This window comes from Chlamydotis macqueenii, chromosome Z (genome assembly GCF_036417535.1).
Source record: "Chlamydotis macqueenii isolate bChlMac1 chromosome Z, bChlMac1.mat, whole genome shotgun sequence".
In the NCBI taxonomy this organism is placed as follows: domain Eukaryota; kingdom Metazoa; phylum Chordata; class Aves; order Otidiformes; family Otididae; genus Chlamydotis; species Chlamydotis macqueenii.
In genome coordinates, this window is record NC_141593.1 from 15,498,975 (window position 1) to 15,512,711 (window position 13,737).

The 13,737-nt window shown below is 37.7% G+C and overlaps 1 protein-coding gene across 1 annotated transcript in view; it reads right to left on the reverse strand.

Annotated features, from left to right (window-relative positions):
• Window positions 1–279: 279 nt before the first annotated feature.
• The window catches only part of HCN1 (hyperpolarization activated cyclic nucleotide gated potassium channel 1), a 200,048-nt gene continuing 186,590 nt past the window's right edge, over window positions 280–13,737 (reverse strand). The window contains exons 7-8 of the mRNA XM_086770318.1: window positions 3,172–3,336; window positions 280–1,187 (exon numbers count right to left, since the gene is read on the reverse strand). Of these exons, the coding sequence (XP_086626444.1) occupies window positions 379–1,187; window positions 3,172–3,336 (974 nt within the window). The 3' untranslated portion in view covers window positions 280–378. The remainder of the gene's footprint in view (window positions 1,188–3,171; window positions 3,337–13,737) is intronic.

Below are 13,737 nucleotides of genomic sequence, written 5' to 3' on the forward strand. Positions count from 1 at the left end.
TAATATGCTTGTTTGAAGTTTGTAATTGTCTTGACAATTTCCCCATGAAAACAGCAAACCTCAAACAGATAAATCAGTTAGACTGATTTTAAAGTCGTCACATTAAAAACAAGTACTAATACAGCTAAATTTAGACTTCTTTAATGGTTGCACAAAAGGAAGACACAAATTCAAACAAGTTTTTTAAATTTATTTATATATATATATATATATAGTTATATATATATATATATAATTTTTACATTCGTTACATAGGGCAAAGCTGTCTAAAGTATTTTTCTCATAGTACACTGCTGGGGTACATTAGGAAACAGGCTAAAACAGTTCCAGGGGCGGTGCTCTGTTCGTTACAAGTCCGTTGCTCACAGTTACCAGGGATCATAAGTTTGAGGCGAACCGCGGTTTGTCTCCCTCCGGCTCTGTGCTTAAGACTGCAGAAGAATCCCTTTGCAGGGTGGCTGGGGGCAGCGTGGACCCCCGGTTTGGGGGGATGGCTCCCGAGGACATCTGACGGAACAGTGAGACCCGCTGGGGGACGGTGGCTCGGGCAGCTGGGGCCACGCCAGGCCCAGGGGCTGGCTGCGGGAGGGAGGCAAGGGACTCCCCCACGGTGGGGTGAGGCCTGGCGATCAGCGTGGAGATCTCATGGGGCAGGGAAGGCTGCGAGGCGGAGAGGGGCCGCACCTCCCGGGTCAGGTTGGTGTTGTGGAGGGCCTGGGTGCTCTTGTGGACCTCGTTCTTCTGCCTGGGGCCAGGGGGCTGCTGGGGCGCCTGCTGCTGCTGCTGCATGAGGGAGAGCTGCGAGGCCGTCGGAGAGGCGTACTGGAAAGTTCGGCCAGCCAGAGGGCTCTGTACGGGCGGGCTGCAGACGGCAGTGGTGTAGGAGCAGGGCGAGAGGATGACGGCCTGCTGGGGTGTCTGCGTGCTGGGTGAGGGGGAGTGCAGGTTTCCGTGGGACAGGCTGCTGGCAGTGTACACAGGAGGGGACTGCGTCCTGACGCGTGACGACGAGGCGGAGGTGCTGGAGTTCAGGGCGGGCATCTGCTGCAAGCTGACGGGAACAATGGTTTGCACCATTTCCCTGTCATGCTTCACGATCTGCTTCAGGATCTCATTCTCCTGGTTGTTGAAAACGCCGGTGTTGAGGTCCTTCTGGAACTTCTGCAGGAGGATTGAGTTCTTCTTCCCTTCACAGAGAGGCAGAAGAGTTAGCAAGCCTGACACGCAGGGGCAGACCCCTACTCTGACTTTGCATTTCAGCCCCCATCACCACGGGCCATATATTGTAAAAGCCTCATCAAACACCAGGCTCAGCAGGGGCCACAGTGCAGTGGTAAGCCCACCGCAGTTGGCTATGCCAGATCAGGCATTGCCAGAGACGCAGGCTGGCAGGCAGCTCCAACACACACCCCGTCCTGCCTCAATCTGCACCAGCATGGCAGGCTTTCCTAACGCCACCGTGCTCAAAGACACCTGGACTTTCTGTGCCTCTTCACTTGTAGTGTATTGCTCTTACTACAATTATTCTTAAAATGTAACCATGGTAATGTACTGAACAACACAGTGGAAAAAGCCATCAGGCTCTGCGTGTATGTCTTTCTGTCTCGTTACAAAACTGTCCTAGTTTCCACTAAACTGTTATGTAAGTTATAAATACACCTGCCTTTTGGCACATTCCCTGGAACTAATTATTAGACATTAGTAACCAGTGATGACTAGCTTGCAAGAAATCATCTTTTTAAATGTTTATGAACTAATGTGAACTCATGGATAATGTGACACCTGCTTGCACAAGACTGCTGTTCACTGTTTCCTGATGTCTGCTTGATGGCTCTGAGTGTCTGCAAGATGTGCACTCTTCTGTGTCATCAGACACACAGGAACACAATTGCGGCACTCAGCTGTTCCTTTTTTTTGATAAAACGATTCACATGTTAACTTTTGTTCTGTGTAGATTTCATATTGTAAACACAGCATTTCAGACGGGATTCCTGCTCCAAGAGCAGACTGGTCTTTATTATCGCTTTTATTTAAGCACATATTACCTAGCGTTGGACTACATTTCCAGAGAGCCTTGAGAGACAAATTGTAAGAGTTTGAAAAGTCTTGATAAGAAAAAATAAATGCACTGAGTGCTTACAATCTGCAAAATACTAAAATAGGTCTATTAAATATTAAAAATGTGTATACCTGTATTTCTTTTCTTTACTCTTGCTATATTAAAGAAAACATGTTTTCTTCTAAATCACAACTTCAGCATAGAATAGATAGCACAATGTCACTGCCTTGCAGTTCTTTCTGTATTCACTTTGAAGAAACTGCAGACATAACTGTATTGAGAAAGAGTGATGTGGGGAAATCCTAACACTGGAGTTTTCTTGTGAAGTTGAGGAAACACCACCAACCAAGATAAATGATTTTTTTATGCTTAGCTGCATTTTAAAACAAGTGTCAATAATGATGAGGAGAGTGCAATACTCCCAACCAAAGACCATATATTTTATTTAGTGTGTCCTATTGGACAGCTCCAGAATGACTGGATGCACAACAGCACACTTCACATACCCTGCTTTGATAATCTGCCATATCGTCCTGCCTTTCACTGGGATATCATTGGCCTGCTTTTCTGATTGCAAGCAAATCTGAGTAATGCCAGTGTGCAGCCATCAATGCTAGCAGTCCCCATGTTGTAAGGGAAACGAGAGCCTTGCTGCAAAGGATTAATTCACCACAACAAACATGGGTTTTGTGAGTGCTGAGAGGCTTCAACTCTTCCCAGCATTACAGACATCATCTGTAAACTATGTAAGAAAGTGTCACGTACTGCTCATGAAACAGCATAAACCCTATCAAGTGCTGAGGGCAGCAAAATAAATACACAGGATTAATAAATAACACTAATGATAATTCAAGTATACAAAACAATCCTCAGAGGAGTATGAAAGCTTTCTAAAACTCAATGGTTTTTATTATTTAAAAGTGAGATTGCAGAATTTCTTGTTTGGGCACATGTCTTATTCATAGATCAACAGAACATTACTGCAGTGTAACAAAAAAAAAAACCAAAAACTTGAAAGAAGAGTTTAATCTGAGCATTTTCTCCTGCAACTTAAGGAAAATAAAAGGTAGAAAGGTTTTAAGAATTCCTACAATGGAAAAAAAAAAAAATACCTATCCTGTCAAGTCTATCAATTGCCACCGTTTCAAAGGCCCTTCTCATCATGGGGTACTCTTCCAGAACCTCGTTGAAGTTGTCCACTGAGAGGGAATACAGGCGACAGTACGTGTCTGCTCGTACACTGGCAGTTCGACGGCCCTTGGTCAAAAGGCAAATCTCTGAGGAGAGAAAAATTCAACACAAATGCACACACAGAAAACAAAGAAGTTAGTGAACTACATGAAACTTGAAAGCTAGTAAGTGACTCACTGATAACAAGTAATAATTCAGTACTCAGCAGCAATTTTTCTATTGCCATTTATGCAAGGTTGCAGGGACAATTCTGAAGGTATTTAATTCTATTTTTCCTACTCTGAAAAAATAAGTAATGTCCTTTAAGATCCCTGCTTATAGGTATTCTCAGTCTGGACTTTTATCAAGCCTTTTAAAAAAAAATTCTCCAAGTTGTAAGAAATGATCCATCAGCCATCAAACACAGCTTGCTGACTCAATTAACCCAAGTGATTCTATTGATTTTTTAAAAATATCCAGCTGACTTAGAGGACCAATTCCTTTAATCATTCACTAGATTTACTAAACTAATTTAATACATGATATATTGATATTTGAATGTAAGAGCTGTTCTAAGAAAAAAATGCTTGAAGCATGAAAATGTCTTCTGTTTCCTTGGGTTTTATGTCCTAGGTATTTTGGGAGAGTAAACTCATTATTTTAGACCTTTTCTTTTTCTTTTCTCACTGAGCTAAAAACCAGAACCCTTTTAACCTCAGCTTACTCCATTTGATTAGTCTAGTAGCCTTTCTCTGCAAGTGTCTCTGTTCCAGAATTCATCATTCTGGAACAGAGAAGAACAAAGACACATGCAGGGTCCCAAGAAACAGCCCCAAACTTGTGACTGCTGATGCCTGAATGCACAGGAAGAGGGTTTCTGGATAGAGGCTAAAGTCAAAGTCTGAGGCTTGTAACAGCAAAACATATGGAGTAGAATACTTATTTTTTATATTAAAAAAATAAAAAAAAATTAAAGTCTATTGCAAAAAGAAGTGTTTGACTTGATGCCATTTCAAGCTGGGGAATGAGAACACACATAGCAATATAAACAATTCTTGGGCTCAGGCAGGGTGAGAAAGAGTTTCCTTACCCAGTGGTAGCAACCAAGAGCAGTAAGTTCATATTTGTTTGTATTTAAATACTAGCTAGGAAATTGTTTCCTACTCTACTTGTATGTCTATCACAAATGATCATTTTCAATCTCAATCAACTATCATTCTGCAGTGTGGAAAACCAAATAATTACAAAAATAAAGAATTCTGCAGGCTTTACTTCAGATCTATAAAGTGCTAGCATTGTTGTTGGGGTTTTTTTGTATGTCTTTAACAAAACACATTTTTTTTATTAAGCTGGAATGTAAAGAACCTTGATGGTTTTTCATCTCATACTTCCTGTTGAAGAATTTCCACATGCCACCTAATCCTGAAAGCTTAGGGGCTAAGATGCTTAAATAATAGTGGATAAATCAAAGTAAATTAACGTGGGACTAGTGCTAGCACAGAATGTACTTTAAACCCCAGCAGCTTTGGGGAGAATTTATAGAGACTAATGGATATTGTAAGAGTCATGACCTAATGTCCCTCACAAAACTTGATGCCCGTGACATAACGACAGTTTACTGTAAAAAGCCAGCCAAGTCAAAGAGAAGTCAGTCCTTTCTTCTTCTATTCCCTAGCTCACCCTGACCCCTTCTCCTTTGATTGAACCCACTGCATTTTAGTTACAAGAGCAAGAAGGACATTTTGCCCAAAAGGAGCAGTTAAATGCAGTGAATGCCTGCCTGCTCCATCTCCTAAGATATTCTTTATATCTCACACAGAATAAAATTTTACCATACATGGCTGAATTTAGAGATAACTTAACTAGCTGGAAAATCTGTGTGACTAATGATCACCTCCTGATTTTCAGCTTTCTTCACTTAAAATAGCCGCAAACAATACTAGAGACATAAGGAAGTGTCTTCTGCTACACTCAACAAATAAAAGTACTTGAGTTTAAAAACCATCACATGCCCCAAACAACATAAATATTGACTATGGATCACAACCATTCTGAAGAGTGTCAAAAATTGAGGAAGTACTGTTTTTGTCATTAATCTAGAACACTGTATTTTAGACCACTTCAACAAGAAGGATGGGAAGAAACTATAAGAGACAATGTTAGATTTCATCACAGGATAATGAGACCATGGAATTCTGGGATATTACTGCAATAAATATAATTATTTTTCCCTTTCTTTCATCTTCTGTTTTTCTTGTCAAGTAAGGGGAATGGAAAGAATGACTGAAAACTACACTTTGTATTCTGCAAACCCTGTCAGCTCACAACTTCTGGTTGAAGAACGTCTTTTTGGAAGCCTCTTAATAACCATAATAGAGTCTTCTAGTTAGGTAAGGCAATAGAGGATGGGTCAGAAAAGATATGACAAATATACCAGTGCCTAGGAACTGAGTACTCAGGGAGTGCCACAGTGGAGTTTGCCTCCTCAGGAAGCAGGGAAAGCTTCATGCTCTCAGCTCCAGTGGAATGGTCTCATTCAAAAGATGAAGTACAGCCTTCTGACAGAAAAAGTACCATGTGATGAATACCCATGTAATGCATTTCCAGCAATGTTTCCTGACTGATTAGAGCTGTATTATTGTCACTGATACATCATCTATATTGCTTTGTTATACATATCCATAGCATCACTTGTACTCTGGCCACAAGACTAATGTGCTTGTTAACGGTATGGGTTCTGCATTTAAGTTCATTTCATCTATTAGCTATTCGTTTGGCACAAACTCTCAACTATAATAAGATATAATATATAAAATCTAATTTACTTGGACCAGAAGGAGGAACACAGAATGTCAAAATGTGTTCCCATCAAACACTTGTGTTCTTTTAATAAATCAAAGTAATTATTTTTTTTACAAATAAATAAACAATAGATTTCATGAAGAGAACAATGTAATGAAAATATCAATGATGTATTTAAAATGAGTCTTAGTGGCATCAAGTACACCAGGTGTCCTCAACAATTATGCTCTCCTTTATGTTCAATTGATTTAAACAGACTATGAAATACAAACAATAGCACAGGAGTGTGCAGTGGAACACAAAGGGTACAGACTATTTTCAAACAGCTTGGACAAACAAGGTTCTCTACTAGCATAAAAAGAAAGCGGTGGCAGCATATTACTCACTAATATTCCCATCTGCAGTTGGCATGGTGCATTGCCTTCACGCTGACACTTTCAAAGCGTCAAATACTTCTATATTTCCTTTCCAAACAAAAGAATGTCTTCAATTCCAATTAATAATTATGTATTAGGCTACAATGAACCTGAAATTCAACTCATTAATGCAAGTTTTACTTTAATTATTTAATCTCTTTGGAAAACTGTTCCCTAGAACATGCTGAAACAAATGTCAATCAGTGCACTAGTGAAAAATGACTATTTGAAAGCACTAAACAATGCTAAAAAACATTCATTTCTTCTTACAGTCCATATTTCATACAAATGTAATTAATCTGTCTGTGAAAATCACAATTTGTTTTCTACTAGCATCCAATCTTGCCCACAGAACAATGCAGCTCTCAAAAGAACATGGACAAGGGCTCAAATACAATGTACTTTCTGCTGTCAAGACATTGACTAAAAAGCACAATGACAAAGTTTAAAGCTAAGCCTGTTCTGAAGGTTATAATAATCAATACTGATCACCAGTGTATCAGTTGCACACATACATGGGACATGGTTTAGTTGTGGACTTGGCTTAACAGTTGGACTTGGTGATCTTAAAGGTCTTTTACAACCTAAGTGATTCTGTGATTCTATGGCAGTATTTCAGTGAGAGCATCAGGTTCAGTTTTTGGAACACCATGAATTTCTAAAGAAGCTTGCCCACATCTGTACCTTGTAAACAGGGAGTGTGTAGATTGTATTTTATTATTGCATTAGTGTGACGGAACACCCTGGATAGGAAATTCTTCACACTTGAAAGATAAGACTAACGAAGACTGATTTCGAGAAAAGGTGAATGATACAACCCATAGGATAACTCTTATAGAATTAGGCTTAGTAAGCCTTTTTTAAGGGCCACAGTTTTGGTTCCAATTGAGATCAGGCTCAACATTGTGGTGGACTGTATTAATATGCCACTGTAGGTGATCATTTTCCCCCTTCCCTGTTGCTGTGTGACTTCTAAACATCTTTTTCTTCAAGAAAATGACTGCTGGGGATGTGGGAGCAGTTCACCTTTAACAACAATTGTGATGTTGCTTTGCTTTCTTTGTCTTTGCTGCATGGGTATACAGACTGGCTACCCTAGCAGTAGTTTTCTGTTTCCACTTTATATAGACCTCGGCAAAACACTTTTTTACTCCAGGAGGCAGTACGGTTTATCTGACAGTATGGCAGCTATCCATTAACTGTCAGTTTGTTTTCCATATAAATTATACTCCAGATGTAATTACTCAACTTTCTATGTCACATTAACATTTGACTAGAGATTGAAAAGCTTCGTAAATCAAAATAACAAGATAAAGCTATATTGCAGGCAAAATGTGTCCACTAAAACTATGTTGATAAAGGAAACAGTTATGAGTCTAGTAGTTAGCTGGTTCATTAAAGGACACCAGACCAGTTCTGTCTGCACGGAATATATTTCTTAGCTTAGGACGGCATATAGTAACATGGAAAAAATTAATACAATGAATTATTACTGCAATGCAGAGCTTTGTTTTGCAAGGACATAAAGATCAGAATTAAAGCACAAGTTCACCTTACTAGGTGCAGGAATCAATTTTCTGTAGTAATGAATAAATGAGTTAACTAGTATTTTAGCCATATAGTGCTCTCCATATTAAAATCAAGTAAAAATAATTAGCAGTTTCTATGCATTTCTGAACTACAGCAGTTTATTAAGTGCCCTGTCCCCTTCCTATAACAGATTTTCCATCATCTGTCAAATTTAACATTACAGGTTCTAATGAAGTGTCCTTCCAGCTGAGGACAGCTGACTGTTGCTTCAGTTTCTCAGCAGGAAACTTGTTTCATCTTGTAGCAGGCATACACATTGCTGTGCAAATGGGCAAGCAGCTATCAGACCATCTGGTTACTTTCAGCACCAGCAGAAAGATGGAAAATCAAAGCAATTCAAAGGCATGGGTGAGTAGGTTTAATGTATTTGGGAATGTTTTATGAGAATAGAACAGTGGATTAGAGTATTGTTTATTTTATAGAAAGCAATGAGTTACTAAGCTATTATAGATAAAAGTTAGATGTACAAAAGCTCTTTCCACCAACTCGCCTTGTAAGTCTTCAGAGCAAGTTTCCCAGAACTGCCAGGTTTAGAATCACTGAAACATAGAATAGGTTATTCTTCTTTTCTAATGTAGCTCTTTACAACAGCAACTCTTTGGCATGGTGCAAATATCAATAGTTTTTTATTTCCTTCAAGCTACTGAAGCTGTCCACTGACCAGAAACTAGCTAATGGGCACTTCCTTGGTGTGCCAGTCATAGGAAGGGACCTTCAGCTCAGGGCACACTGTTCCCACCTTTACAACAGGTAATGGGAGGGATGTTTTTTTTTCTTCAGGAAAGCACTATGTAAACTTCAAACAATTAAAAAAAAATAATCGCTAAGCTTCTAGACACCAATTTTTTTTCAGAAATGGAGTGATTTCCCAGTTCCATGTTGACTTAACCACCTCTAATACAGAAAACAGTGAGAAGCTGTTTCATAACATCAAATGTGATTCTTTTAACACATATTTTGCATTTCTGTCTCCTTTTTCTTTATTAAACTCTGGAAAACATCAAACGCATCTACTTTTTCTAAATTTTAAATATATTCTTTTTATCTTTCAATATATTATCACTAGTGCACATGGAAAAGCCAGGTATATACTGCTTTTTGTTATAGATATTAAAATGACTAGCATCAGGTCTTAGGATTAGTCAGAATGTAGCTTACATCAATTAAATGAGTTCAAGTAATATATTTTCTAAAAACAATAATAAATTGTTATGAAGATAACATAGCTATGAAGATTTTATTTTGCAGTTGTTGTGCAAAACAGTATTTACACGACAACATTAGTCACAATTGTGGAGGGAAAAAAAAAAAAAAAGGAAGTTATATCCTCCAAATCCAGATCTCTGGAATGGATGAAAATGAAAAGACTCGGGTAACATTTAGCTCTGAGTTCAGTCCTATATTTAAGAAACCTTAAAATATAGTCACTGCTTAACAGGAACATTCCTGCAGCAAAGGAGAGAACTTAAGGAGGAAGGAAAATTGAGAAAATTACTGCCTTTTAGAGCCATGTTTGTACAGTATGTGGTCTAATTATGGACACTATAGTCTTTTTTTTTTTCTAATAATATTTCTAATCGGCAGAGAGGTACCTTTATTTCATTGCAGTTAGCACAAATTTCCTGTGGGGAAAAATTGTTCTTCCAAAAATAATTGCCTAATTTACACTGACCTGAACTTTGATAGGATTTATAGAGGATGGTTATTTGTAAAAAATGTTTCATATTTGTTTAGGGTTTGTCAACAAGCCTGAAAGTATGCTCCTTTCTTTAGTTTGCTCCAAATTTGTCTTTTATGCCACATACCTGTGAGAATTCTGTTTCCTGACACAACTTGTTCTTATCAGTCCTTTTTCTTAATAAAGCTTAATACACTACTTTACAGCAGCTCTGAGAAAAGCAGTGTGATAACATGCTACTAATTTGGATGTTTTGAGACTTACTTAGAGTACACCTCTTATTATTCCATGTGAAATTCATTCAACAAGGCCAAGTGCAAGGTGCTGCACATGGGTCGGGGCAATCCCAGGCACAAATACAGGTTGGGCAGAGAATGGATCGAGAGCAGCCCTGAGGAGAAGGACTTGGGAGTGCTGGTAGATGAGAAGCTCAACACGAGTCAACCACATCCTGGGCTGCATCAAAAGAAGCGTGGCCAGCAGGTCAAGGGAGCTGATTCTGCTCCTCTATTATGCTCTGGTGAGACCCCATCTGGAGTACTGCATCCAGCTCTGGAGCCCCCAACATAAGAAGGACATGGACCAGTTGGAGAGGATCCAGAGCAGGGCCACGAAGATGATAAGAGGGCTGGAGCACCTCACCTGTGAGGACAGGCTGAGAGAGTTGGGATTGTTCAGCCTGGAGAAGAGAAGGCTCCACAGAGACCTTATAGCTGCCTTCCGGTACCTAAAGGGGGCTTGTAAGAATGATGGGGAGAAACTCTTCAGCAGGACTTGCTGTGATAGGAGAAGGGGTAATGGTTTTAAAGGAAACAGATTCAGACTAGACATAAGGAAGAAATTTTTTAGAATGAGGGAGGTGGAACACTGGCAGAGGTTGCCCAGAGAGGCCCCGTCCCTGGAAACATTCAAGGCCAGGTTGGACGGGGCTCTGAGCAACCTGATGTGGTTGGAGATGTCCCTGCTCCTTTCTGGGGGATTGGACTAGATGACCTTTAAAGGTCCCTTCCAACCCAAACCATTCTATCATTCTAAAACAACTTGACAGAGCCTTTAAAGTATTATCTACTCTGATATAAGTAAATGTTGAAACAGAAAAAGATATTTTGGGCATATATTAATTTTCAAGGCACATTTGGATGCACTAAGCCAATCCATTTTAGCCATTCTCTAATGATCTTTATAATTTTTGACAAGACTGATATATAACTGGATGTTTTCAAGTCCTCATATTTCCTGTAAAGTTAATGGTGATACACTGTGAAGCATATTTCAGTGTAATATGCTTAATACATATTGACAGTATAATTTAATTCTTTTCAGAAAGGTTGTTAGTCATAATTACTTTTACATCCAAAAGACAGCCAAATATAGATTGTTAGAATAGAAGTGCCTTTACAAAAGTGGCATGTTATCTGACCAGAGACATTTTATGTTCCGTTCTGACCGACCATTCTTTTCTTTTTTTCTATCTAAAGATAAAATATTTGTGGCCAAGTTTTCATGACTAGCGCAAACAGAGGCCAGTAACATTCCTTACATCCTGCCTATTTTATATTGTTAACACAAATTTTTCTAAGAAAGCTCTGTTTGACAGAAGAGAAGCGTAGGATTATTACATAAAATAGAAATGCAAGTCCTTGTTTTATCTTTAATGCCATTTATAACAGAGCATCCTTATATTTTTACTGTACTTTAATGAAGTCTTCTTTCTACCAAGAGAGACTAACTCTATTCATTATCTTGTAAAAGCTCATAATTTGACTGGTATTTATTTTCTTTTAAAAAATAATAATTAAGTTCAGATTCTAAGATAATGTGCCTAAGTACAGATTTAGCTGTCATACTGGCTGAGTCAAAGGCCAAAAGTGATTTTGTATAATTAATTTATGCCTACTTTTGTTCAGATGGATGCCTATTCCCTGTTAAAAAATCCACTTCGTTCCTTATGTATTCAGTGTTATGCTCTTGTCATCTTGAGTTTGGCAAACAATAACAGTTACAAATTAAACTATTCAACTTGAATTTAAGTGGACTGTAAAAATATTGCACTTCATTTTTTCCCCATTGAATTATTAAATAAATTATCAGAGACTGTCAGTTCTGAATTAAATATTTAGATTAAATATTTAATCTAAACTCAAATATTTAGCTTAAATTCTACTGCATAAAAATGAAGGTATTTGCAAAATAATCTTCTGGTTTATCTGTGCTGGTCACCTCGGATTTCCAGGCTATGCTTATAAGATATTTTGCTTGTTACTAGTTCTTTTATATATAAAGCCTAAATTAAAAATTTATACTGTTCATGAATTCGCAGAATTAGAATTATAATTTGGTTTGAAGACTATGTTATTTAGGTAGTGAGAATTAGTACTAGCATTATTATTATTATTAGTATTGTTAAACTGATATTTACATTTACTAATTAATAAAACTCCTAAAACCGAGCCCACTTCTACATTTTAGCATCACAGAGTAAGTTATTTTCATTCTATCATCTTCTTTAAAAGTCTCTTAGACTTTTAAAAATAATATTCTGTCTGAATAGCAAGAAGTTCTTCTGACTACATAGTTGTTTCTATATAAAATATATTGTCAAAAGAACAACATAATGCAGAAAAAGAAATCACACTATATCATAAGGAAATATATCCTCAAAATGGCAGACTAGTCTGTGCCAAAAAGACACTTCATTTTTAGGACCTCTTGCAGATAATAATTTTAGAAAAATGTTCTATACTGTTCAGTTGAAAAGTATTTTACGCATGAGTTAGTATGGAGATCTGGAGATCCAGCTCCCATAAAGCATTTAATTGTGTACTTGCCATTAAGAATGGGAATAATCACACCTCAGGAAGGCTACTTATAACTAAGTGGATTATATTTGGATTGGAGCATGAACAACTGAGAGACTTAATTCACCACTACCTTGAATAAGGAGTAGCCATATGCAGTATTTTTGCAAAATGTAAAACTGTTTATCATATCATATATTGTCCAGGTGTAAAGCAGTAAGCAGCCAGGCACTTTACCAGCACCTTCTCTATTTATAATCAGTATTATACTGCAAATCTTTAAAAGTAGTCTATCAAAAGGAAGCACCTAGAATGTACGCAGAAAAAAGTAAGTGGCAAAATGTAATCTAAAGTGACTCAACATTTCCCATGGTATTATTTTCCACTGCACTGGTCTAAAATATACTGACAGTTGCTGTTCTGAAATGGGAAGAAGCTCCATAAATAACAGGTAGGTCAAAGAGGTTCTGTCTAATTGGTCTTCTACAAGCTGAAGCAAATGCAAGATACAATTTATTAGAATTTCAACTGTGGAAGGAGAAGTGTTAAAACAGCATTAAATAATTTAAGCAAAATAAAACATTAAAAAATCTAAAGTATTCCATGAACTATATGTTTTTAAAAAAATAAACTGAAAAAGAAAAGATGACATAATATGTCTGTGGGACATATTCTGTGAAGATGGGGATGAGAATCTGATTCAAATACAATTTTGCTAGATGAATTATGATATTGAGCACAGTTAGTGGTATCTGCCTTTGAATAAGTAAAATAAACCATGTAGTTCTTTCTTATTACAATGCAAGAAGTAAACCATTACATTTTCATATTCATATTCACACATAGCAACTGTCATCCATACATCATAGAAAGAGTTTTTAGAAATCACATGCACATCTTCATGTTCAACATAGTAGGAAGCTCATAGGAAAAAAAAAACATTTTTAAGCAATATGAGTTTTAGTTGGTCTACAAATTGATTTATTTAATGAATCCAAGTGTTCTGATACTGTCAAGAGTGAGAAAAAAGCATAAAAAACAGTGGGGAGGGGGAACTGCAATGAACGCATCACAAATTGGGTATCACACTTAACCTACTGGAACTAGGAAACCCCCTCCATCTGCAAACACAATGAAACCTCCTTGGGGCCCCCAAATCTGATTCATAAAAATATATCTACACTTCCTACTCACTCGGTTTGGATTTCCCTAGCATTCCTTCAG